Source organism: Aplysia californica, unplaced genomic scaffold (assembly GCF_000002075.1).
Source record: "Aplysia californica isolate F4 #8 unplaced genomic scaffold, AplCal3.0 scaffold00036, whole genome shotgun sequence".
Lineage (NCBI taxonomy): Eukaryota > Metazoa > Mollusca > Gastropoda > Aplysiida > Aplysiidae > Aplysia > Aplysia californica.
The window spans coordinates 1,260,096-1,287,943 of NW_004797306.1; the positions used below are offsets into that span (position 1 = coordinate 1,260,096).

At 39.4% G+C, this 27,848-nt stretch overlaps 1 protein-coding gene across 3 annotated transcripts in view; it reads left to right on the forward strand.

Annotated features, from left to right (window-relative positions):
- Positions 1 to 5,075: 5,075 nt before the first annotated feature.
- Positions 5,076 to 27,848, forward strand: part of LOC101847472 (cytosolic carboxypeptidase 1) — a 34,152-nt gene continuing 11,379 nt past the window's right edge. The window contains exons 1-15 of one of the 3 annotated variants that reach the window (XM_005091829.3): positions 5,076 to 5,260; positions 12,104 to 12,216; positions 13,118 to 13,248; positions 14,089 to 14,156; positions 15,008 to 15,074; positions 15,529 to 15,678; positions 16,510 to 16,641; positions 17,691 to 17,822; positions 18,935 to 19,081; positions 22,248 to 22,484; positions 23,033 to 23,113; positions 24,158 to 24,273; positions 25,023 to 25,124; positions 25,711 to 25,954; positions 26,742 to 26,962. In XM_005091829.3, the coding sequence (XP_005091886.1) occupies positions 12,173 to 12,216; positions 13,118 to 13,248; positions 14,089 to 14,156; positions 15,008 to 15,074; positions 15,529 to 15,678; positions 16,510 to 16,641; positions 17,691 to 17,822; positions 18,935 to 19,081; positions 22,248 to 22,484; positions 23,033 to 23,113; positions 24,158 to 24,273; positions 25,023 to 25,124; positions 25,711 to 25,954; positions 26,742 to 26,962 (1,872 nt within the window). In that variant the 5' untranslated portion in view covers positions 5,076 to 5,260; positions 12,104 to 12,172. Of the gene's footprint in view, positions 5,261 to 12,103; positions 12,217 to 13,117; positions 13,249 to 14,088; positions 14,157 to 15,007; positions 15,075 to 15,528; positions 15,679 to 16,509; positions 16,642 to 17,690; positions 17,823 to 18,934; positions 19,082 to 22,247; positions 22,485 to 23,032; positions 23,114 to 24,157; positions 24,274 to 25,022; positions 25,125 to 25,710; positions 25,955 to 26,693; positions 26,963 to 27,848 lie in introns of all 3 variants that reach the window. The other 2 variants (XM_005091828.3, XM_005091830.3) reach the window with 2 other exon arrangements.

Consider the following 27,848-nt stretch of genomic DNA (forward strand, 5'->3'; position numbering starts at 1 on the left):
AAAGATCTCATTCACAGAGATACTCGCTTGCTCACACTCTCTCACTCTCCTGTTCAATTTTTCCTTGTGCACACACCCCTTTCATTCGACGACCAGGTTTATTCTTCCATTTTAGTCTTCTCTCTCTCTCTCTCTCTCTCTCTCTCTCTCTCTCTCTCCCCTCTCTCTCTCTCACTCCCCTTTCACTATCATTTTTTGGTCTCCCCTCTGCCTCATCCTCTCTCTCTATCTCTCTCCCTCATACATCCCCCTCTCTCTCCTTCTTATCCTTTCTGCCCCCCTCTCTCTATCATCCTTTTGCACCCCCTCCTTTCTGCCCACATCTTTCTCTGTCTGTCTCTCTCTCTCTCTCTCTCTCTCTCTCTCTCTCTCTCTCTCTGTGTGTGTGCATCCTTTGTGAACCCATACCTCGGTCTTGGCCCATACTCTCTTGCAACGTGTGTGTGTACTTATTTTTGGAAATACATGCACATGTAGTATGGAGGGAAAAAGGGGAGGTTTAGGGGTAGCAAGATTTAGTTTAGACTTCAGCAACAAAGTATGCTACATTGAGCCTGTAGCATACTCAGGGTTCGAGTGGGCCGACTCTGCGAAAATCCCCAGCATGACACGATACAGACCCCCCCTCCTCCCCCCAAATCCCCCTATCCAAGATGGAAAAATATCCGAGACGGGTTTACATTTTTTTACTGGCTCCAATGTGATTTCGTCTTGGGCAGGTTCAACTGTTCAAGGTAGAGGGTGTCTAAAAAATAAATAAATAAAAAGAGGACCCATCTCTAAGCCTAAACTAATTTCAATAAAATCTGGAACAAATAGGCATGCGTGATCGAGGACGTCACGTTTGTAAATATGAGGAAAATCAATCGATGCGTTCGAGAAATATCAAGTTCTAAAAATTTCAACGAAAATTGGGTAAAACGCAACTTTTTACTTCGTTTCAGCTGCAAGGGTTTCATCAGCGCGTCCTGGTTTCAGGTAAAAATGCAATAGTGTCACCTCTGATACTTATAAATATCTCATCTAAACGTTCTGAGAAAGTTTTGTAGAAGTTTGGAGATTATGTGTAATGCTGTGCAGGCCATGGTTCGAGTGGGACGGGGCTATAACCCACACATCAAGAGTGGTCCTGACATGGTTGTTAGTTTGTTAGATTAGAAAGCTTTGGGGAACGCCCTATAAGCCGAAATGTAATACAAATGAATGGTTACCTCATCCCCTCCCCCCCAAACTTAACCCCTTCAATTATTATAACTTTAGGGAGGAGGGGTAACAGACAGAGTGTAGGGAAACAACCCACAAACAACAGAACAGTTGCGTTTAAACTTAGTGTTGACATAGTAGGTCCCAGAAACATGCGACAGGTTTATTCAAAATTTCTAATGGCGTATTATGGAGCTTCTATAGAATTTCAAAAAAGGTCTACACCTGAAGATGTAAATAGCAAGCACCTTCCTTGAGTTTAATTAATATCAGTTTTGTAAATGTTTACTTCTTGTTTGTTTGTTTAGTATAGGGTTTTACGGCGCTCGCAACTGCATAGGTCATATGAGCGCGCGGGACACACCTAATACTTTTTCGTTGGTAGGAAATTTTGAATTTTGCCCGGGTGGCGGCCGAAGCCTACTCTTATCGATTTTAGACCACCAAGGGATCTTTAACGTGCGCAACTTGCACACGGGCCCTCCGAGATTTTTCGCCCTTGTCCGAGAAGGCTAGGTGTAGATCTTTCCTACCAGAAGATCAGGGGTGTGGCAGAAAGACAGCAGTTAGGAGGAGCCAAGAAGTAGCAGTAGAAAGGCTGCAGAAAGAGTCAGGAGCCCAGAGGAGGGGGCAAAGGAGGTGAGGGGGTGGGGGCAGAAAGTGGAAATGAAAGCAGACAACAGAACATTGTCAGAGATCAGGAAAGGATGTGAAAGGAGACAATTTTAGAGAAGAAAATTTTTTGGTCGCTACCCGGAATCGAACCCGGAATCGAACCCGGGACCTTTGAATGAGAGGCCAACACCTTAACCTCTAGGCCACGAGAGCCCCCTGTTTACTTCAATGCACTATCTTAGTGGCTATTAGAAATAGAACAATATGGTTAATTTTAAAGAAGTTGCAAAGTTTTGCGTTTCAGTAAATTTTGGTTTAAATTTTTATATAATTTGATATTTTTTCGAGCATGTGGGTCATTTGTGGGTTGATTTTTCTCATAGGCCTACTGACAAATGTAACGCCCTCGTGTTTGACTTTTATTTATGCGAAGTGTTATTAATTAACATTTACAGTACCGAAGATTCGTATAGTGAAAAAAAAAAAACCGTTAAGTACGGCACCAATTTAGAAAGCTGATGCCGTTGTAGAATTTTTATATTAAAAAAACAAAAAAACAAAAAACAACCTTGGCAGCCCAAGAAACACGCTTTAAAAAGTCATAGAGGTTCATCAACCATTCAGCTATCACATGTCCGCGACTAAAGTCGCCAGCGGTAGTGAGCGCACACTACAGCCTTTCGATTGGCTACTATAGTCGCCGACGGTACTTAAACGAGTTATTCCCGATTTATTTTCTTTTTAGACACCCGTTATTTGAAACGTCACGTGCCGTGTGTGGTTAAGCAAGCCTTGACCTAAGCTAGAAAAGAATGGGGTCAGTTAACGAACTTAATTAATGGAGGGTTAATTCGTTTTTAAAAAAGAGTGCTATGGCTCCGATAAAATAAATGGAAAAGCCTATATATGTGCCATGGGCCAAGGGTTGTGGTGGGGGATGAGAATAGAAATATTCGAGTCACTGTTGTGACAACACACATACACATACCCACATACACACAAACAAACACACGCATACACATACACACTCACAGACACACATTCACACGTGCGTGCATATACACTCACACACACACACACACACACACACACACACACACACACACACACACACACACACATACACATACACACGCACACGCACACACACACACACACACACACACACACACACACAGCACAACTCAGCATAGCACACACAACAAAAACCACATAAAAAGAGAAAAGAAAACCCCATCATTTTCATAGGCCCCAGAAACCAGAAAGAAAAATTGGGTTATGAGATGTTATCAAACACAGCATCATTACAAAACAGCATCATACAGACAATACGAACCTACTATATGTCGCATGTCGACATATCGCAGCTACTTTTTTTGTTTTTTAAGCCATTATTTTGTGTTATTTGGGCTATTTGTTTAGGTAACGACCATTGGAAGAGCAGCTTTTTTTTTCTCTGCTGGCCGTTCGGTTAGGGCCGCAGGCACCGGACAATAAGTATTAAATTATTTCAAACTTTTGGCTACCCAGGAAAGTTTCCGCGCTGAAGCTCCACTCGAGCACTTTCACAAGCAGTAGTTAGATTTCACACCGACACTGGACTACGACCTTACCCTGACCATCGGCACCGCTCGGGCGCTCGGGTGCTCGGACGATGGGCTTAGCGTTCACGGTTCACATAGATGGCGGCGGATGGAGAAACAACGGTAAGAAGAGTAGGTCCTGGGTAACAGTTAGGCTATACCATGGCAAAACTGTACTAAGATAGCCTAGGGTAACAGCAGTGTAAATCTATATGATAAACACCATACTACTAGGGCTTACGCCGCAAGTTTCGATCTCGACCTAAGGTCTTACAAAGGAGGTTAATTGTTCTAAGGTAGTCTACTTGAATTGGGTCTTATACCCACCCCCCAGGACGTGATGTCAGCCTCATACAGTCATGTTACCTGGGTACTCTAGACTCTAGCTACCCTTCTCCGAGAGGACCTGAACTTTTTGTTTCCTCACCAAACGAATATCATGCGTTGAGCTATAGCCTGACCATACAAGGGCATTAAAAAAATCAAAATAAATACATAAATGATACTTGTAATTATCATTTATTTATGTATGTTGTCATGAATAGGTCTGAAAGCTTCAAGATGCAATATAATGTACATTTTGTATTTTCAGTGCATGCGAATTCTTCTCAAGTTTCCATAATACATGAATCCACGATTATTTGCATCTTGAAAGAAAGCTAAACATTGTCCTCCTCCACCTCCCCCCTCCCTCTCTGTCTGTCTGTCTGTCTGTCTGTCTGTCTGTCTGTCTGTCTGTCTGTCTGTCTCTCTCTCTCTCTCTCTTTCTCTCTCTCTCTCTGTATGTCTGTCTGTCTCTCTCACTGTGTGTCTGTCTCTCTCACTCTGTCTCTTTTTTTTTCAGCTCTCCTCCCTCTCTCTGTCTCTCTCTCTCTGTCTCTCCTGTCTCTCGCGGTCTCTGTGTCTCTGTCTCTGTCTGTCTGTCTTGTCTGTCTGTCTGTCTGCCTGTCTGTCTTCCTGTCTGTCTGTCTGTCTGTCTGTCTGTCTGTCTGTCTGTCTGTCTGTCTGTCTGTCTCTCTCTCTCTCTCTCTCTCTCTCTCTCTGTATGTCTGTCTGTCTCTCTCACTCTGTCTCTTTTTTTCTTCAGCTCTCCTCCCTCTCTCTGTCTCTCGCGGTCTCTGTGTCTCTGTATCTGTTTCTGTCTGTCTGTCTGTCTGTCTGTTTATCTGTTTGTCTGTCTGTCTGTCTCTCTGTGTCTGTCTGTCTCTGTTTCTGTCTGTCCGTCTGTCTGTCTGTCTGTCTGTCTGTCTGTCTCTCTCAACCTTCTCCAAAGAGTTATTTTAGCCGTTCACCTACATTTGCTCACACAATCGTGTTGTCCGTTGCACACCTTGTTAAATACTTTGATCTGACTTTGAATGGACGATCGAACGTTTCCATTATTCTTATAAATGGCAGTGGAATCTCAGTAAACGCCCTACGTGTAATGGTATAAAAAGGCATGGACAATATGCATGTCTGCGGATAAAGCTAAATCAAGAAGGGATCGCGTAAGTGTTGACTTAGATAAAGTTCCAGTTATACTTCAGAAACAGTATATTATGACCCCCCCCCCCCCCTCAACTCTCCACACACACACGTAGGCCTACCCCCCCTCCCCCCTCCCCCCTCCCCCCCCATTTCCCGCGTGTGAGTTATGTATTAGATTATTAGATTCTATGTTGGGCCAATAGGATCTCTCTTTACCTGTCTAAATCTAGATCTAGATTACTGGCCCAAGTCACATGTATAATGTACGGAATCATATTCAAACAAAATGGCGTTGTTTGGGTGGCCGCATTTTGTATGGCAACCGTCAACGAACAAACATTTTACAAATGTGATAATCAGGAATCATAGAAGTTGAGAGTCTATGCTATGTAAGTAAGAAAACGGCTTTTGAATTAAGAATATTCCAGGGAACTGTTGTCAATCTTCGTTAAACAGACTCAGAATCTAGATCTAGATTTTGGTTCTTGTCTGGCCGTATTCACTTACAATTTACAACTTACACTCGACTTGTTGAACTCATACTCACGGTAATTTATTGTGATGTCTGGTATTGCCGCTTACGCACTGTCCTCCCCGGCACTCTTCCGACTCTACAGTCTACAGTACATACAGTGCATTCTGCAAATTTAAAGTAAATTAAAGAGTATACAATCCAGATCTAGATCTATAGATCTAGAGTCTAGATCAATCTAAATCGAGATCTCTAGACTCTGTGTCTGTAGTAGGCCAACAAGGTTTTAGTTTACTATATTTCATAAGATAGGACTACTAGATCTAGATATAGATCTAGTAATGTTAGATTAATTACTAGATCTCTAGATCTAGTTCAGTAGGACTGTGACTTGTCTACCGGCATACTTTTACTTTGTGAATTTAGGGAATGATTACTGTTCTTTTAACAAATTGTTGAATATAACTGTTTTAGACATGGCCACCTATATTCTCGGTAAGATTGTACTTTACCGGACCACCGGTCGGAACTACTTTCGCTATGGCGCCCCTGGTGCCTAGTGGCCCGCTATTCTTCGTTTCCGAGTTCCCCTACTCACTCTCCTACTCAGTTTTCTACATCCTCACTCTTCAACTGCCAGCAATCGACTGACGTCTCTTACCGGGTTTTTCAGTCATCACGACCGTGCCACCGTGCCCTTTGACCCATGACCCTGACATCTTGAGGCTAATTGGTCAATCTTATCACGTGGTCCACTATTCTTATTTGCTCGCAACTCTGCTGGGTGGCCTAGGCCTACTCCTGGTCCGGCAAAGTACAATGGAGGGCTAAAGATGCACACGAGAGCTCATTTGCATAATTGCAACCCCCTCGGCCCTGCTCGCGACTTGGCGAGTATCTACCCCGATTGTCCGCTCATATGTTATTGTTTATAATATGTGTGTGAGTGTGTCAGTGTCTTTAAATTATTGTTGCCAGGGGGGCTAGCCCCCCTGAAACCCCCCCTCCCCCCCACTGTTGTTACATTGATATGTAAACACGACTGTCCGCTCATGTTATTGTTTTGCATTTTTGTGTGTTTTCTTTATTACAGTTTCCAGGGGGGCAAGCCCCCCTGAACCCCCTCCCCACTGTTGGTATGATACACGGTGGTTCACCAAAGTTAAATCTCCTGCCCACTCTCAACCACCAACTCTCGCTCACCTTGCCTCGCCAGTTGCCGCTGGCTTGCGCTGTGCGTGCGCGAAGTCGCCCGCGGAACTACCTTTTGTCCGCACGCAGAGTACTATGACTATGAGAGCGTAGTTAGGCTAGGTGTGCGTAGTAATCACGGACCGAGACGGGTGGTCCGGTAAAGTACAATCCAGCCATATTCTCACCCGGAGCGAGAATAGCGCCTTTGTAGGCGTTTCACCTGGGATGAGAGGGCGAGCACCGGTCGGTGTACATTCACCTTTTTATATACTTTCGAACCTGTGTAAGACGGCCAGGCATCTTGAGGGGAAAATTTAAGTTGCCGCAAAAGACTGGTGGCCGTGTTAGGCAGGACTGATCAAAATTTAAAAAAAAAATAAATTTACTCCTGAGGTCCCAACTGGAGGTGGTTGTATGCTTAGGGTTGCCCTAGGGCTGATTAAAATATCAAAGTGATTATTCGGACTCGAGTCCGAATATGAAAAAATGTTAGGAAGAGGCTAGCCGTACTTAATGACGGCTAGACTGCCAGTCTAGCCGTACTAGACTCGCAGTCTAGGCGTACTTATTCTTAATATGATGGTTAGACTGACCATTTACAAAAAATAGGCCTACTGAATTGTAAATATACATTTTTAGTGTGCAGCACCTAACCTAAAGTATTTGTATTTGAGACGAAACCAGGTGCCTTAATGACAGTGCATGTATTTTAAACCTCCTGTTTTCTAATGTTAATAGGGCCTAAGCCAGTCTAGCCGTACTTAAATACGGGTAGACAGCCAGGCTAGCCATACTTAAGGACGGCTAGACTGTCAGGCTAGCCGTACTTAATATTGATGGCTGAATTGTAAATGAAATTTTTAGTTTGCAATGTCTAAAGTATTTGTATTTCAGACAAAACCAAAAGGTGCCTTACTGACTTGCATGTATTTGAACCTGAATAATTACTAGATCTAGATCTAATGAGACCTGTGTACTTAACAGGCTTGAGTCGATTGGGCCAAACCTAGATCTAAGTACGGCTAGACTGGCAGTCTAGCTAGCCACTTCGAAATTGTTATTCGGACTCTGATTCTTGTCCAGCATGACATCACTTCCGACTTCCTGTGACTCGTGAATCCAGCTTCCTGTCCTGCCTCACTCGTGACTCGTGACTCGCCTCAGGCTGGGTAGAGACCGGGATCACTTCGGGCAAAAAGGCGTTTTGTGCAGGAGCCGAGTTTTAATCTTATGATGAATTTGAGGCGGGCCTGAAAAGTTATAGCTCTTCTAATAAATGTTTATTTGTCAAGAGGTCATCAGAAGCAATTAAAGATGGCTCGTTAGCGTGTGTCGGGGTCGGATGGGCGGCCTGCACATGTGTAGCTGGGTGCGTGTCGGGGAGGGTCAGTGCTTCCACTCTTCCGTATTTTTACGGAAATCCGTACTTTCTGCCAGTTCCGTACTTGTTCCTCCTTCATCATCAACTCCCTGCGTAAAAAGAACTGCGACAGCGCAGGACTGCCGAAATTCCGTACTCGCCTTCCTATCGTCTTTTAGTTACGGATATTTACGGTAATTCTCTCGGCAACAAGTTAAAGTTATTGAAACCTGCCAGATTGCGCTTTTCCTGCATTCGGCCATTATACCGCTATGTCCCTTGAATTCATTGCGGGTTGGTCGGCAGTACATTTTTTACCTGCAGATGGATCAAAATCTGGCGAACCTTTTGTGCGAATTTCCTCCTTTCTATCATTCACTCCTTCCTTCTGTCTTTCTTCGGATTGTTGCCGCAGCTGGGAAATCTGCGCGTTGATCAAGTAAATTGACTTGTGATCTTAGACAAAAAAATTACTGTCTGAAATAAACTTTTTTTGCAAATTTGTCTAGATCTAGATCTAGAGAAATGATCAATGCGAAGATTCTACGGCACGTGAACGCAATAAGGGCCGCGATGAAAGAAATAATGATATGCTGATACGCGGGTGCCCACGATGAGACTACGGATGGGATCGGCTGATCGCCCGACTCAGTCGCCTAAAAAACAAACGTGTTTGTTTTCAGTTTCAGGCGATTGAGTCGGGCGATCGGCCCGATCCAGCCGTAGGTAAAATAAAAAATGATTCGAAGTGGTGTTCTGAGGTTGTGACAGGCGACATTCAGACGTAAAAATTGAGAAAAAATTTGGGTACACGCTGCGCAACTGTATTGTGAAGGTATACATCTATTCATTTTTCCCAGGTTTGCCTGCTATCAATGGTGCGACGTCAAATTAATTAATTGAATTATAGTTATAGTAGCAATGAAAGGAGAACCTGCTTTTAAACATTGCCAGCAATGGAAAGATATGTTGGTGAAGAAATCAAACAAGACAAAATGTTGGTGAAAAAATAAATGTTATGGGCTCTAGTCTAGGCAATCTCTTCAAACAGGCTCCCAAATGCCATTTTCATCCCTCTAAAAGCACTAAATTTCAATTTCTTCGGGGGCTTCGCCCCCTGAACCCCCACCCGGGACGCTGTCCCTGGACCCTGCTGGGGGCGTCTGCGGCCCTAATGAATTGTGCGCTGGTCTATGGAATCAAAAGTTGCCGTATGCTCAGCTCTACACAGCAACACAACTTTTTCACTTTTTCTTGGTAAACAATCGAGATGACACAGGCTTGTGTATTTGAACGAATCGACCTTTTTTTTTTTTTACACAGGGCTCATAATATGCAGGTGCCAGGAGGGGCCTGCAAATCCTTCAAATTTTACCTTTTTTCCTACAACAAAAAAAAAGAAAGAAACCGGGGGGGGGGGGGGAGAGGGGGGGGGGGGCCTACTCTAAATAAGGGGGGCGTATCAATGAGGCGGCGGGCATTGGATTGGCAGATAAGGAAACTAAAAAATGTGGAAAATTGGAAGCACTGAACGTTAGATCTATAAAACGAAGAGACTTCCTTTTTTCCGGACCCGAGTCCGAGTAACATTTTTTCATATTCGGACTCGAATCCGAATAAGAATTTTTTTTATTCGGACTCAAGTCCGAATATGAAAAAATGTTATTCGGACTCGAGTCCGAATAACGACGGCCTTAAAATATATGTTGTTGTTGTTCTTGTTTTAGAAGGACTTCCGTAACGAGCGACCACCCCATCAAACACAATAAAGAAGAGGCCTAGACCTAACCCTAACCCTAACCCTAACCCTAACCCTAACCCTAACCCTAACCCTAACCCTAACCCTACCCCTAACCCTAACACTACCCCTAACCCTACCCCTACCCCTACCCCAAGCTCTCAATTCTGCTCTGTCTCATAGTGGTCGCTCGTTACGGAAGTCCTCCCCTTGTTTTTTGTTTTGTTTTATTTCTTTTGAAAGGGGGGAGAGGATAGGACGGTTTTTGTGGGACTTTTTGTTTTGAGTTTTATTTTTATTTATGGTTCCGGGAAAGGTCAAAACAAAATGTTTCAGACGAGGAAGGCCAAGTATCATAGTGAAACAAATAAATGGGTTGCCACCTTTCGGCGAACAAGCAGCACTTCTGTTGCGAGTTTGTGTTGACTTCACTTTTATGGACTTGGTTTACAGATTGAGTTGTGGGTGGGCCTGATAGGTTATAACGGATCACTCGCTTTCCTTACCAGCAGCTGAAAATTTATTGTTATCCATTGGTCAACTTGGGTAAACATTGGGAGTGACCAAAGCAACATGACCGTTTCATCTTTTGGAGGGACTGACAACAACGACAGATGAATGAATTATGACGGCTTGTCCACAATGTCAGGGGAAATGCATAATTTTTGACAAAGTCTGGCCGCCTTAGGCAGGTAGATTTGGTTGTGGCTTGATAAAATAGGGTGACCGCGACCGCATTGGACAGATGCCCATTTGGCACAATTCAATTATTTAGAAAAAACGCAAGGGGGAAAATGGAAAGTGGCCGTTTGTACAGGTGGCCGTCTTATAGAGGTGACCGTCATGGCAGGTTCAACTGTATATATATATATATATATATATATATATATATATATATATATATATATATATATATATATATATATATTATATATAAAGTGCATCGGCTCAGGCCGATCACTCCAGGTGAGAGGGGGAGTCTTTTGGCTACTCTCACCTGGTGTGCGTTCACTGTTATACCAGTGTAAACAAATATTCCAGCGCTCTTGAGTTGAAAGTGTGCAATTTTGTCTGCGAGCAGTGAGAGAAAGAGGGACAGAGAGAGAGAGAGAGAGTGGAGAGAGTACTGAGAGAGAGAGGGGGGGAGGAGAATAAGAAACTGAGAGAGAGAGAGGGAGTAGCGAGAAATTTCGGGCAAAACCAAATGGTGACCGGCATAGTTTGGCTCGATTCGAAAAGTGAATTTCTTTGTAAACGACCAAATTAGTTTACTTCTGTGCTATAACATCATTTTTTCTTTGTTTTTGTCAATTTGATCATCCTCACCGATAGACAGTATTCAGAAATTAGGAAAAAACTGGCCTTGTTTCACACCGGGAGAGAAAGCCAACGCTGGCAAGTTTCACTCGGGGTGAGAGTTCGGGCGTAATTTTTATTCTCACCTGGGATAAGAATAGCCACTTCTTTTTGCCATTCCTTGCCTGAGTACAACAACCCTGTATCGCACAAAAACAAAATTTGACCTGAGAAGGAAAAACATCTATCAATTCATCTCTAACAATCTTTGTTAAAAATTAAAGTTTGAATATTGCACTGGCGACGTTTATTGAGCTAATACGTCTAAGAATTTGACTAAAAAATTTTAAGTTCGCAACATTACATTCATTTTGTAGAAGCCAGCAAAAAAAAGTGTTTTTTGGCGTAGTTTGTTGTACTCAGGTGACTAAATATATATATAACAATGCTCCACAGTAATCAACCTCACCAGAAAACTGATTCTCACATGCATTCTTAAACCCAGACCCCAAAATTACACCTAATTTCTTCGATTCCATGTTATTGATGTATACACATGATGTTTATTGCCTACCAAAAAATGAAAAAAGCTCAGTGAAGTTCTTTGCCTTATATTTATTTTGTGCATATTTTCTTAATTTTGAAAAAAATTTATCTTTTCTAGTGATGTCAAAATCTTAGCAGTAGTTTTAGTCAAAATCTGCTCTAACAACTACCCATTGAAGTCAGTCACCTGTACTGACAACCATTACCTACTTTTACAAGTTTTTACAATTCATAAGCATGAAATAATATAAGGCATGTTATACGTAAAGAATATTACATCAATGGAAAATCTACAAATTTGACCCAAGAGTCGATTTTTGGCCAATATCTCTATTTGTGGATTGTGAGAAGTAACTCATTTTGTCAGCACGTCTCACATATATTTAATTTTTAATAAAAATGTCCAGGAGGACAACCTGTTTAAGATGAAAGCTTAATTTTCTCTTTGACAATGGGTGGATGTGGTGGGCAGGTTTCATTGTACATATTATGGGTTTGCTATTTGTGTATTATAAAGTATAAAGATAAAACAAATTTGATGATAAGTTTATTATTGAGTAGAATCTAGATATTTGTACCTTATGAATTTATGGACTGTTTCAAGATCTGGTCGTTTTATTTTACAGAGTTAAATTTTTGCAAGTACATCCAATGAGTGTGTGATTAGTCTGAGGGAACCGAGAAGAGACGTCAAAATGAGTGCGGCCCCAGCTGAGCCATCAGACAAACTGGTGGACAGGTGAATACCTTTGAAATATCTACCTTAGGCCCTTGTAATGAGAAGGTGTAAGAAGATATACATTTATTTAAAGCATTTATAATTTATAAAAATGAATGACAGTTTTGAGGTTTTTTTTAAAGAAGTGTAACGGTAAACCCACATGTCCATCAAATCAGGTACCAACCGACCTAAAGATTTCTGTCTCTTGGGCAGTCGGTAGTTGAAAAAGAGCACTGGTTTTTAACTTTAACAATTAATTAGAATTTCATTTGGATGTGTCCACTAAAATGACACTACTCCTCCCGACAAAAGATGGTTCGGTTGGAATGCTTCATGTAGCATTTTAGTTGGGCTATATTATATGGTGACTCTTCTGCCATACTTTTTTTTTTTGGGGGGGGGGGGGTGTCATTCATGCTTTGATATTCCTGCCTTGCTTTTTTTAACCTTTAACCTGTTCCCGCATGCTAGAAAGGAACAAACCAAATAACCTCCTCTCAACAAAAATCGGGTCATTTCTGCTTTTGTGGACACAAGGCCTAAGAAAAGGATTTGGATCAATACGTGAAATGTACTGAGTTTACTTTTCCTCTCCAGTGGAGGCTTTATATTGAAAAATAGAACCTTGATGTTAAGGATGATATTTTGGTTGACATTCTCATATTCACTTAATTTAACAATGTTAGTAATGCACTAAGGTACTTGTTGCTAATTGCAATGATGATTACATGTGGTTTTTAACCTTTGATTTTATGAGGTTTCTTTCCCTGCTACTATGAAGTCATAGAAAACTACTATGTTTGGTGTTCTTTTTTTGGCCAATTGTGCTACAGCTACTTTATGAAAGTGTGGAACCAAAAGATAACATGGAAGAAGAAATATACAAGGATGTAATTATTTTATGTTTAACCATTCTCAGGAATCGCTTGCACTACTGGGTACAACACATTGCCAAAGTTTTGAGTCGCAATTCAAAGAAACTGACTCTTGAAGACATGCAACAGATTCGATATGCATCTGCCAAGCTTTTTCAGCTTGTTCAGCAAATAGGTGAGTCACTGATTTGAGTGAAAGCCCCCCCCAGATAATACTGTACATGGAAAAACATTTTTTGCTTGCTTCTTGCTCTTGTCTGTTTTTATGGACATGTGTACCCACCACAAAAATGTAATGATTTGATTGACGAAAATGCTGTGTGTTAAGCCTCATGGTGACTCCAGATTTTTTACAATACTATAACTTTCATTAGAGAAAACCATGGGGAAATTGCTTTTGCTATAAGTTAGATACCAGTTTTGTCATTACTTAATCCTTGCTCCTGGTGCACATTCGGTGATTAATCTTAACCCAAGGCAGTGCCATGATTTCCTTATATATATATATATATATATATATATATATATATATCTATCTATATATATATATATCTATATCTATATAAACTCAGAACAGTGTAATGCTTGGAATTTGCATTTAGTGCTAATCATTCAAGTAACAGGTATAGATGTCAGTTGGATAGTAATATTTGAGCCATGAAGGGTTTGGGTTGTAGTGGAATTTTTCTTTTAAAATAATGATTTGATTTGAAGTGGAAACCCCTTAAGTTAAATGTTTTTATTTCCTCCCCAATTTTTTGTTGCTTATGGTGCTGCTCTGTTAGTGCTTGTCTTTTCTGTAAAAGTGCAGAGAAAAATCAAACCTGCAGTGCCTTTTGTTGCCTGCCTCACACTAATGTTCACCAGCCTTGAAAAAAAGCATAATCACTGTCCAAAAGAGTATTTGAAGTCAGTTACACCAATGAGGTTCACATTTAGATAAAATCGCTTTAGACGTAAAGCTGAACGCTACTTGTAATATTTGTAATGCTCTTTGTATACATATCTTTGACAGAAAAACCAAGTAAAGACAGCTTCATGAAACAGTATTCTTCGGTCGATACTTTGATAACTGTTTTACAGGTAAAGTTGTTTATAGTCTAATGAGTTTATACTTTGAACATTTGATCTCATAAAAAGAATTCTTTTTAATCTGAAATATCCACAACAATTTTATGAACTGTATTTTTGTGAGATGCTATTTTTTTTACTTTACTTTTGAGTTTTTACAGGAGAGTATTTAACTTTCAAAACATAGTAAAGAGCCCAAATAAATGAAAAGAGTATAAATACTATCTCTGAAGTTGGATAGTACCACACACAGTATATAATTACTAGTCGTCAGTCGTTGTATAGAAGCTCACAGTTTCGTGTATCCCCTGAAAGAGGTGTTTATTGCTGTGTGTTCCAGTCTCTATAGGAATTGATGCAATATCTTTGAGTTCTCCAACAAGAAGCAAACTGCTTTGAGTCCATGTTGCCGGTAACAGTTATGTCTTATTTCTGCTTTACCACTAGATGTCTGAATAATCTGTAAATAGTAAATGTGCCTGTATTGAATATACAAAAGAAGAGAAAGCGGTGATTCAGTTGAAGAATGTATGTTACCTTTCTCCATTTTGTGGTCAGAGGAACAAAAGTACTTCAAGGTGCATTATGCATTATATTGCTACTCTGTTTACAAGATGGCTAGATTATTTTTTATTCGCTAACGCAGGTTTTGCCACTGGCCTGAAAAGTAATGGAAGTGGTAATTAAAGTTTGATATAATTGTATCAAATATGTAAATCCACTGTATGAAATTTAACTTTCTTTCTATTGTTTCATGAGCAGTTCAAAGAGATCCAACATTTTTAATACATTTTATTTCACATTTTCTAATCTATCTTTATGAGGCGTGATTAGTTAAAACGTAGTTCCTTTGACTTCCACAGATTGTCAGTTGTGAACAGACCATCAATAATATTGTGAACATATTCATCGACTGTGTTGGCAAAATTCGTAAGTTCACATTGTTTTGCCTCAGAGAAAAGTATTGTTTACAAATAAAGTTCATGAGTTCAGTTAGTAAGTCAAAGGCACACTCACTTTTATATGCATTTTCTCAAATGTTTCATGTAATATTCCTTACAAACGGAATAGAGGGAATATTGAAGTATCTTTCTGGACTTGACAAAGTAATAGTAAATGGATTCTAGAACTGGGGGTTCAGGCATTCACGGTGTGGAAAGACCGTTTATGTAGTCTTTAAAGTTAAATTAGTCTTTTTGTCCTGGAGACTATTTTTTATAGAAGACTATGAGATTTTTACTTGTCTGAAGTTTCTGTTATACTGAATATTGACTGCTTAGTGTAAGATTCTTCCATATGTAATTTTGTGAAGTGACTTACAACAGAATCTTACTCTGAGGCGTCGATATGTTAAGTATATTCAAGTTGTTTTTTTTCGTTCCAGAGCCTGCAAAACGAGCAACTGTTTTGGTTAACCATGGGCTGACCACAGTATTGTTCCAAATGTTGAAATTGGCTCACACCACGGAAATCACTTTCCTGGAGGATACGCTTATAGCAATTCATGTTCTTCTCAGCAGGATTGGACACAAAGGTATCCCAGGTTTCTCTTGTTGTCTTTTATTGTTACCTGTTATGATCTTTATATCATTCACTTGCTCATTTTGATGATTTTTATCTTGTTATTCATGTGTACCTTATGTTTCACACTGAATTACTATCTGTGTTTCATTTTCTTATATCAGCTTGAATATTTTTCATGAGTAATCTAGATTTGAAGTACCATTATGTAAGTTTAGCGTTAATGCTTGCAAGAGCTTTTGGAAAGTGGTTACAATCTAGGAAGTCAAACTTTTCTGGTACAATTTTGCTAAAGAGACTTTGTCTGTCAGCAAAGCTTAGATATAAACTTTTAGTGTGTCAGTATGAGTTCAATATGAGTGGGTACCACATGTATAACAGTCAGTGATAACTTCAGTCGAAAGTACTGTTGTACCTATCATAGATGTTTTTGTAGACCAAGTTAGGTGATGCAAATGGAATAGCTTTGCCACAAGACAGCTCATCAGAACTGATATTGGGGTTTGTTTTGCTTGAGTTATGTGTTGATAGTGGGAGTATGTGTGTACATGTGTGTGTGTGCGGGCGTGTGTGTGTGTATCTTTGTGCATGTGTGCGAGCATTTGATTGTGTTGCTTGAAATAAAATCAAACACTGATGGTATACACAAGTGAGTAAGTTGTATTGTTGTAATGAAAAGCCTAAGAGCTTAGCCTCTTAGACCTTTTATTAATTAGCTTTGAAATAAGAAGTCCCACCTCTAAAATAAATTTACAGTGTTGAAAGGAGCATTAAACCTATCACATGCTACCATGTCATTCCCTCCTGTGTTTTGACGTGTTCTTGCATTCTTTTTGTTTTTCAGACCGGAAGTTTGCTGTGAAGGCGAGACTTCACCAGAGCTTAATGTTGACTTTAAACTTGGTGAAGTCGAACTTTCATAACTTCAGAAGCTTGCAGCCGCTGCTACAGGTGCTAAAACTATATACCAACAACAGTAAGTATCACACAGGTTTTTTTGCAAAGCTTTAATATTTTTCTGAAAACTCACCTTGAAGATATTTTCACATTTCCGGGTATTTTATGAATATGAACATTTTTGTTTTATTGACTGAAATTCCATTTTCCCTATTAAAAGTAATGCGAAATCCACACTTAAATGAGGATTTGAGAAATGTGTAGTTTTCCTGTAGGTTATTGTGATTTTACAAACTTGCCAAGTTTACAGGGGCTCTCTTAATCTAGAGATATGATGGTTGCCTTGCTGTCAGAAAGTCCAGGGATCGAAACCTGCCAGCAACTTCAGAATTCTGAAATGTTCTCTTTTTTCCACCTCTTCTGTTCTTTAATTCTGATTTGTCATCTGCTTTCATCTCCACTTTTTCTCCCCTCCCCTGGCTTACTCTGTGCTCGTTTCTCCAATACTCCTGACTCTTTCTACTCCTTACTCTACTCTTTCTACTTTTGGCTCCTTCTTACTGGTTCTTTCAGACAAACTTCCTGTTCTCAGGGTATGTGAGATCGAACACTGAACCCTTTTGGATAAAGGGCGAAAAATCTCGGAGGTCCTGTGTGCAAGTGGCACATGGTAAAGATCCCTTGGGGGTCCTAAAATCAATAAGAGTAGGCTTTGGCCCCACCCGTGCAAAACTCAAAATTAGTTCCTACCAAAACTGAAAATGCTCTAGTCAGTCAATAGAGTACCTTTGAAATCAGAATGTGGCTGCCTGAAGGCAAGGGGCAGTTGGAACAACGGTCACATAGGTAAAAATCAGTTGTACTGCAGGTTGAAAAAACAGCTGTTGACTGCCTCTTGAGATAGCAGTGGATTCAAAGAAGCAGAAGTTGAGTTTACATTCTACTTATTCTGTCAAAAAGTTTTCTGAAATTTTTTTAAGAGTTACTGAATTTAAATGAGTAATTGTTGTCAAGGGAAAATGAATATTTTCTGTACGTTTACGGACAATGTATTCGGGCTTCATATTCAGATTTGAAGCAACATAGTTTACTTGTATTTAAGATTATGTAATGTGTTATAATCCTAAGGTGTCAACGCTTCATACCTGGGGAAGAACAACTCCATCAACATCATGTTTAAGGTCATCAGTGCGTGCGGCAAACGTCACACAGTGGATTTGAGGCTGGCATTAGAGAACCTCAGCAACATGACCAAATCAAGTATGATCCACTGTCTTTCTTTTTCCCAGCTGTTGCTTTATAAAGAGATGTATACATTATTAAGGATCATCTGTTAATGGGATGCTGAATTATTTTGTAAACTTGATATTTTGCGAGTGTAAAACACTCTTTTTGTTCTTTGTGGTATGCTCACAATTACTGTTCTTGATATTTTGTTCAAGTGAGGGAAAAGAATTCCGTTTATTTGGGACATTGATAGTGTGAAGTCAAATTAGGCCCTTTGTGACAAATCTTGTATACCATTTGTCCTACATGTTTGGTCGAGATATTGTCCTCTCATACCACATATGTCATGAAATCAACCAATTTTGACAATTATGTGGGTTATAAGACATCCACCATATTGGAGTTTATAAATACGTTACTTGCTTTGAACAGAATTTTACTGGAAGACTGATGAAAGACTTCAAATCTGCGATAGTGAAAATATGAGAATCATGTTAATCTTTCATTTTGAAGAGGGTTGCAAAATGACTGAAACCACTACCTCCTAGCTTGCAAAAGTTTGGTGCAGTAAAAGTTGAAAGATCTATCTGTCGCGAAGGCGTGAAAGCCTTGTAGCTTTTTGGGATCAACTGCCAAATTTGCTCCTCTGAAGTCTCATGCATGTTTTAAGTATGCAGTAATAATAATATGAAGATAGTCAACCCTTTCACTTGGGTCTGGGTCCGTAGGTTAAAATGGAATATGATACTAATGCATTCTACTAGAGGATATAGGCTCGCACCATAACACAGTTATAATGTAGCCGTTGTTCTATTTACTTTTTTTCCTTTGAACAGAACTCGAGTTTAATGTGAATGTGTTTGAAGCTGGTATATGGGGATCCTAGGGTAGGTAAGGTCAGTTCCCAGTTTCTTGGGGTTATCAGGATATTGTGTCACTGAAATTTTGAGCTGTACATTTGCTTCTTTGTGCTTGCCTGAATGAGAGGTTATTCTCTTACTAAAACTTTACTTATTCCATGTACTGCAAAAACATTTTGGTTCTAATGTTTGTGTTTCTTAGGTTTCCTGGTACAATTTTAACTGTATGTTCAGACTTGGAATAATCTGTCTTTAATGGTAATCATGTTTTTAAATTTTCTTTAGAAAGCAACTCTGCACGCCTTATTGGGATGGGCGGGGTCCCCCAGCTGCTCACTTTGCACTCGGAGTGGCAACAAATGGACACCAAGCACAGGAATCTCTCCATACGCAGAGCCATTCTGCTGATACTAAGGAATATTACCAATCTCAGTGAGCCTCTTTCTTTCTTCAGCTCTTTTATTTCTTTGATATGCCTTGATACTGTTTTGATCTATCTTGTTGGTTGATTACAATTCTACAGGACATTTTTGTATTTTTTAGTCTTTGCTCATCAGCAAGCCCTATTTGTAATCTCATTTACTCTTTAAACCCTGAGTTTTTTCCACAGTTTCCCAGAGTTTTTCCTACAGTCACCTACACCTGGTGCACTATGTCTCATTGTAACCCCAAAAGCTTGCCTCCAACTTCTAAATAGCCTAACAAAGGCTTAGTTATTACTAAGATACTTGGTTCTGGAATAGCTTCGAAAAACAAGAAGAAACTAGCACTAAATGAAATGCAACAGTTGTCACTAGTATCGGATGCTCCCAGAGTCCGATGGGGAACTGGGTTATTACCGCCAGACGCATGGAGTTTATAGAGTTAACAAAGGTGAAAAGATCAAACCAGTCAAACAGGTGAAATATCTAGGATATATTATAATAACATCTGATGCCAAATGTTCCACAGAAATAAAACGGAGAATTGCAATGACTTAGGCTGGTTTCACTAGAAAAGGCCCAATCATGAAAAATGAAACATATCAATGACTACCAAAATGAAAATACTGAAATGCTACGTATGGTCAACTCTTCTATATGGCTGTGAATACTGGACAGTCACTGAAGACAGTGAAAAGAAAATGTAAGCAACGGAAATGTGGTTTCGTAGGAGAATATTGTGGAAAGAAAAGAAATAATAATACAGTAATCTCTGCCTAAGATCCCACCGCTTACGATCCCGGTTCGCTAAAGATCCCGCTGCTTTAAGAAAACATAATTTTTACTATAAAAAAGTCACCCCTAAGATCCCGCTCTGATTCACTCTGAAGGTCTACATTCGGCTAAGATCCCGCTTTTCAGACCATAATTTTCGGAACAAAAACCCGAGCGGGACAGCCGATCAACCAAGAGTGAAAAGTTGAGATCAATAAACTGTCCATCGCGTCAAAGATCAGCCACTATCGTGAATGGGATCACATACACGTTGTAAAACTCGATGAAGCGTTACAGTGTTTGCCCCAGACGGGATCACAACGGGGTGTGAACTGACCGACACGTTTGTTTTCCCCAAACATCGCACTCACACCTAAGCTCTCCCCCTAAACTTACATCACTCGCTGGATGCGTAGGGTCTACACGTTCGCTCCAGGTGGGATCACATTGAACTGTGAACTGTTCCCTGACCATTGCAGAAGTTGTCTCTACTCCCGAATTTGCGAGACAGACTGAATTTTAATTGGTCTGTTCACAACGTAATGGTGTGTAACGACAAAGGTAGGGGGGGGGGGGGGGACGCGGTCAGAGATGGAAGGCTATAAATTTTCTACAGGTAAGGGGGAGGGGCAACTGGATGAGCATAGATCTTGAGACTCATGATAGGATAATAAGTGAAAATGGCACGCATCATGCCACTATGCACTGTGATAGGTTATCAAGGTTAACCACTCTTTGCTCGCCATACGTCATAAACCCACCAAGCGGTCACGTCAATTCATTTTAGAGTGGAGGGAGACCATTTTTACCGATTGTAAGCATCAGCATGGGTCATCATAGATTCTTCCCTGGGTTCGTCGGTTAAGATCCCAGTTGGCCTAAGATCCCGCATTTCCTTGCTCCCGAGCACCGCGATCTTAGGCGGAGACTACTGTAATAATAGATAGCATTTGTATAGCGCAAGTCCCTGCTCAACAGCAAGCTCTATGTGCTTCACAATCTATACTATTACCCCAGCAGACCAGAGAGCACTCTAAAACAACCTCAACTTCCTGGGAAGCATACAGTTCAAGTGGCCATCTATAGGTGCTAAAACACTAACATACTGACAAGATCTTTCGCTGTCTATGGCTGGATACCCATTCCCACATGGGTGAAGTGAGGAAAATTTGTGTTAAGTGCCTTTCTCAAGGGCACAACGTCGGGCCCGCGGCTCGAATCCCCAAACCCGCAACCTCACGATTACGAGTCCGGTAGCCTAACCACTAGGCCACCAACGCCACATATCAAATGAGGTAGTGCTTGATGAAGCCCATATGGGATGCTCACTGTTAAAAACAATCAAGAAGCGACAAATGCAGTTTTTGGGACTCCTGAATAAACATAAAGGTCTTGAATATCTAGCTCTCACTGGCAAAATTGAAGGCAAACAAGGCAGGGGTAGCCCTAGAGCAACCTACTCAGGGCGCCTAAACTATAGGATAATGGGGAAAGATCAGGGAAACAAGTTTTTTTAAGAGCATTCGAGCAAAGGAATGAATGGAGAACCATGTTCGCCGATGTCTGCCGCAGATCTGGCACTGGATGATGATGAGTCATTGCTCTTGGTGGCTTTCTGCACTGAGTTTTGTGTTCCCTTATTTTCATCTCAATACATAATGAAGCATTTCATTCTGTCAAGACAATACTTTTTAGGTACAAGTTCATCATAGATTGAAAAGAATCCACTAATGAACATTGGCAAGGTAAAAAAAGAGCTATAGAAGCTCTGGCACTGCACATTACATTTTAAAATATTTTTTGGATAGAGCAATTCCATTTTAGAATGGCTTCTCAGAATTTTTACCTGTTAGCATTGAACTACAATCTGTTTGTTTTTTTCACTGTTACAGTCATAAAAACAGAAGTGAAAGCATTATTACGTTATATACTCTTTTCTAGACACAGTTTGGGGGATGGGGATGTATAGGACAAGTTAACTTTTCTGACCCAGAGTTGAAAATTGACTGAACTGGATGATCTTCTGCTTTGATGTGAGGCCTACTTGGTTATCCCTGTACATTTGGTAAAATTACTCTTGAGATGCTTTTTAATAAAGTATTTTTGTTGTTGCTATTGACGCTGCTGCTGCTGTTGTTGTTTTTTATAGATAAAACTATAGTTTGACTGATGCACTTAAGTAGCATGCTATTTTGTATGCTGTGGAAATCTTTTGCACTGTTCCACATGATTATTTTGGTATTTTTAAAGTGTTGAGTGGGAAGAAGAAGTAATTATCACAGGTTTGGTTTTGGCAGTGTCTGTTATTGTCAAAGCATGTGTAGCATGTAGATAAAAATTAATTAAATAAAAGATTAGTGGCTGTAAAGTAAGTTGTTATACTTTCTAATCTTATGTTTCAGAATCCGGACGCAAAGCCTTTGTTGATGCAGATGGAATTCGTATTTTGTATGAGAGTGCCCTGGAAGCCAGTGACTGTCGTGATATGGAGAGTTTGATCCTCTTGGCTAGTGTGATTCTGCGGAAGTGCTATCCTCGCAACAAACTGCCCATTGACTCTACACTGTGTCCAGCTAGATTCATCTTACCAGACTCACCAAATCACATACCTGAGTGTTACAGCCTACCGAACTATCCAGGTAGGTTTATATGAATTTGTTGATGCTAGTGGAATTGATAACACCGGGAAGGTACACTGAATTGAGAAACATTTTTTTTGGTCCTGTGTCCATTCAAATAAGAGTTGATAATGAAAATGAGGTTTAAAACAATTGTATATGTCACATGAGTAGAAGATAGTAAGCAAAAAAAGAAAGAGCCGAAACAAAGAGCAAGATTTTAGTCTAGGCTCTCTTTCAGCAGAAGACTCACACATCACTGTCATCATCAATTTAGTTTCCTTAAAATAAGCGTTTACATGGAACATCCATGAGTATTTGTCATTTTTTGGTTTTAATTGATATGTTGGTAAAAGAATTATTTATTGTTTCATTTAAATTAAAAGAAATAAAGTCATATGGCATTCTCTAAAAAGATGAGGGTGTTTAAAAATGAAAGTTACGAAACCAAGTTATGTTGCGACCGCTGATTATTAATCTTCCATTTATTCTCTAGATCTCCCTCAGTTTGTATATTTTGTAGTTATGTGGTGAAGGAAGAATAACCCTGGTTTGACAATTACCCACAGACTCTGATAATAGAGAGGGATTGCTACCCTCAAAGTTCGGGAGAGTCTACGATGTTGTTCGTAACTTGATTGGAGGGGCTGGTATAGTTAAATTGCTGATGGTTTCACTTTTTTTTTTCTTTTTTTTCTTTTCCAAGTCTATTATTGATAGTTTTTTTTTTTCACTTTTAATGTTTTTTCGAAAGATTATTGTGCTCACCTGTGTTGAAATCATAGTCTTCGCTTTTCAATGTACTTTTCATTCTTTTTCTGCTTAACTTAGTACAGATGTTAAGAACATCTTTGATAGTGTTTTGTTTTGTCTGTTTATTTGTTTAGTTTTTTTGCGTTAGAATTCTTTGTTGAAAAGTGTAGTCAACGGAAAAGGCATTTGCATTTGTATGTCCCCAGTGGTAGTTTTACTTTTTAATTTGAAAAATAGGTTTTGAGTCAAGTTAAGTTTTACTATCACTAATGCTTGTTTTGCAGTGTAAATGTTCTTCACTAAATGATCACCTCATAAATTTGACATATTTTGTCATATTTTGGAGAATCTGAGTAGAAAATTACTTTTGTGAGGTTGTTTTCTTCATTTTTTTGGTAGATCTTTAGTTTTTTGTTTTGTTTTCCTTTTATTTGTGATGAAATGAAAATCAAGGTCTTAGGCTTTCTTTTGTTTAATAGATAAAAAATGAATTATTTGACTTATGAAATGATTATAGCTATAAGTTTTTAGCAACTGGTGTACTCTTTATACAAGGGCAAGAAAAGGTATATCAATTTTTGTACATAAACAATGAGCTTTCTTTCAAAATTTTGTTTTGTTGTATTTTTTGTATGAGTACTGACCCATGAATCAGTAGGCAAACTACCAAATGCGTTTCATAAAGTTTTGAGTAAGAATAGTTTTAGAACGGTTTCATATTAAATTTCTAGTCATGGAATAGACACATAATCAGTTTTTGTTTGTGTTTGATCGAGTAAAACTTACTCTGTGTTCAAGCGTTGCGTTTTAGTCAGTTTTGAGGAGACTGAAACAACTGTATACAATGTTCTAGCGTTGCGTTTTGGCCTTTATTTAACAAACTGAAAAACCAAGTACAATGTGAATCATTTTGTAGTGATGGTCTTTCTTGTCACTGATAGTGCCCGTGTGCTCATGGCAAGACGGGCCTCAGGCGGAGGAGAGTGACCACAGCTCCATGGACGAGGATGACGATGTGGACAGTGATGACGAGGAGTTTCGGACAGATACAGAGGAGGTCGGTGTCTCTGTCTGTTTGGAGGAAGTTGTTGTTTATTCTTGCTGAATCTGAAATTAAAATGTTCTACAAGTTTTTAAAAAAATGTACAGGGTGTCAAAACCCCCCCAAAAAGGACCCATTTAAAGGGCAATAACTTGGTCATCTTAGCATCAATTTCCACAAAACATATAACAAATAAAATTCAACTGAAGTAGTAGTATCAAATTTGTCAATATGAAGAGGTATATGTCCTGTATTTGTGGTACCTTTATATCTGGATCTTTATTAAATTCAGTTGTGTTCGAAGGGAAGAAGGGTGTTTCCCATGGATTCATGTTGCTAAACAATTTGAGATACTTTGTTGTTTCGACACTCATGTAAAACACGAAATGGGGTCAGATGGGAACTAAGATTTGACGGGGAATGGAGAGGGGATGGGATTCTAGCATTCTGCCACTCCTTTTTCAAAATGATGAAGAGTACTGCTGTTTCTGCTGTAAAAGTATCTGTTAAAAAGATTTTTATCATGCAGTGTCTTTGAAAAAGTAATTTCTCAGTTACATTGTAAGAATGTCAATTTGTTTGTGCTAGAATGTGGGGCGTTTTTTTGTTTGTTTAGTCAGTGATCTTAACAGGAAGTTTTAGTAGAATTATATGGTGCAGTTGTTAGCCACAGAATATTTGGGCTTTATGTCCCTGCCTCTACTAATGGTACAGGGATCTTGGTGTTCATTTGTTATTTGCTCAAACTTCTTTGTATATTTCAGCCTGATGATGATCAGTTAGATGGGTTAGAGCCTGCCGAGAGGAGGACTACGGAGGATCTGAGGATGTACGACACTTTTTTCCCAGAACTTTTCTTGAATGAGGTATTCACTTTAGTTGTGAATTGATGAATATTCTGATTCAAAATTATAATTTATCTTTTTAAGTTAGGACTTGTGTAGTTTTTATTCTTGTAAATTGCACTTAAGAGATAAGTCAAGGAGACAACTTGCTGAACTCACTTTTTATTAGTGTGCAAAAGTTATTGCAGTTTGCTTCTTTCACAAAAAGTGCTTTCGTTGTATAATTAATTATGTTTGTAACTCTCTATCTTTGCGCCTTAATCAGTAAAAATTTTTAAAAATGTGTATGAATGCTAGCCTAGTTTTAAGAGAATTATAGATGGTTGAATTGATAAACATTATTTAATTCTATATGTTTATCCCAAGTATTTTTGACAATGTTAAAAAGATGCATTCTTAAAGTGAAGACATAAGCATTTATTTATATTGTCCTCTTCTTTAATGAACTGGCCATGGCAAAAAAAAAAGAGTGTTATTTATAAATCCAAGTTCTCAATGTCTTCAGCAAAAGGTGACAAGATGATAAAAGTGATTTAAGTTGTGTTGATAGGGGCTTGAAACCTTTACATCAAATTAGTGGATTTAGGCATACATTGTTCTTCCTCAGAGCTCCCAGCCAAATATTCTTACCTCACCGGCTCAGAGCTCCACGTCCGACTTCACAACAGCCAGAAGTCAGACCTTTATGTCTCCCCCCGATGTGCTTGGGATGAGGCAGACGGTGTCGGACGTCAGTCTCTTCGACATGTACAGAAAGGCCAACATGGATTTCACCACCACCTCACGTTACTACCAGCAGGCTCCTTCAAGCTGTGGCCGCCCTGCCACTCACAGTCAGACATTTGTAAAAGGTATGCTTCTTTCCCTGTTTGTGTTTTTGTAAAAATGACATACTTCTTGTCTTTTTAAAGATATAATTGTATTAAGCTCAGAATTTTGAAGCTTCAACAGACAATGTCCAATAGCTTCTAACAAATACCATATTACAAGCGCAAACCACTCTTGAAAATACAGCTTCGTCTGCTTGCACAGTAGTGATCGATTGCCATTTTGAAATTATCTTTCAGTGATAAAAAATGGAAAAATACGTTTTTGTTGTTGTCTTAGAACTGATCAGTTCAAGAGGCAAAATTTCTTTCTTGATTCATCTGTTCTCAGAGTTTATAATTTTATGTGCTGAATGTTTATTTCAATGCAGTACAAACTCACATTTATGCTAATACAAAAGTTTAGTGTTATAATCCATCCTATGTTCATAAAAATGCACTCCTGTCTCAGGTTTCGAACTCTATTTCCGTTATAAGAATGCCCTATTTTCATCGGTAATAACTGACATCTTTGGATATGCAGTTATTTCCCTCTTCTTGCGGAACACCCCCCCCCCCCCCCACCCCTCTTCCCAATGACTGGAGACAACAAGTCTGACCGGCACTTGAAAGTATAAACATATAATCTGTGTCAGAATAGTGAATCCATTTTGTTTTTGCCAGTAACATATCTCGGATGACTTCCCTTTTTTCATCCTGTACTTGATTTTTCTCTTGTGTTGTGCCGTGGTTGTTTAGAACATAACTACATCTTTATTTGAAGGTTTGGAACGAGATGAGAAGAGTGTGAGTGCTATCAATCTGAAAACAGGATCCAGCGTCATATCCTTAGAGCTGGGCCCAAGACCTTCAGCCACTGCTGCCAAATCTGCCAAGAGTCTTCCCAAAGGAAAACCAAAGAAGCGTTCAGTGACAGTACCCAAAGAGAAGAAAGGCCGCAAGCTTTCCACTTCCAGGGCGGATGAGATAGTCCCTGATACTTCAAGTGCCTTGAACTGTACCTCCTTCCAAGAATGTGATGACTCGGATCAGGTATGATTCAAAGTCATGGATTGACGGAGATTAGATGGAAATACCTTTTACAGTAATTTTATGGAGTATTTTTACAAGTGAATGCTCATATCATCAATGTTGAGTTAGAAACTTCAATTTTTAAACTAACTCTATAAAGTTTGAATCTTTTGCGCCCCCCGTTGATGTATTGTAGATCATATAAGGGGCATGATTACTCTGTAAAGCAGGGTCAGTTACTCATTTTTCTTGTGACAGTGGTGACATCGACTAATATGTTTTCTGTCATATTATTCTCTTTGTTGACAGGGCACGTAAATTAAAGTTTTGTCACATGTGAAAGATGTTTGATGAAGTTCCATTTTTTTTCTAAAAGTTTTAAGTATTATTTTATGGTTGAAATTGTTGATGTCTTTCCTGAGTCAGCTTTCTTGTGGACTGTGGGTTTCTAGGTAGTGAAAATGAATTTTTTATTGCCACTTCCGAGATACATTGGTCGCCACGGCACTGTTGAATTTTGAATTGCAATATTCTGTATTTAACTATTGCTCCATGATTTCCATTTTATTTTGTGGAATTACGGCACACATGTTACTTTTGTTAACTTTGTTGTAACTCTTTCTTTTCTGTCAGAGATATGGGTTTGTGGCTAAATTCATTTTGTAAGTTTAAATCCTCGAATGTTATATCTTTTAAAAAGTATTTTAAGAGGAGTAGATTCTCTGAGAAATGTTTGGCATTATATATTTTAGAAAAGGTCTCAGAAAGTAGCCTTGAAATTTTGGCAAGGGAATAGTGACGTGATGGGAAAATATCAACTCAAAGAGAAGATTAAGTACTTCAAAAAACAGACATAGGCCGTTTCCGTGATTATTAAGCATTGTAGAGTGCAGGCTTTTGTTACCTA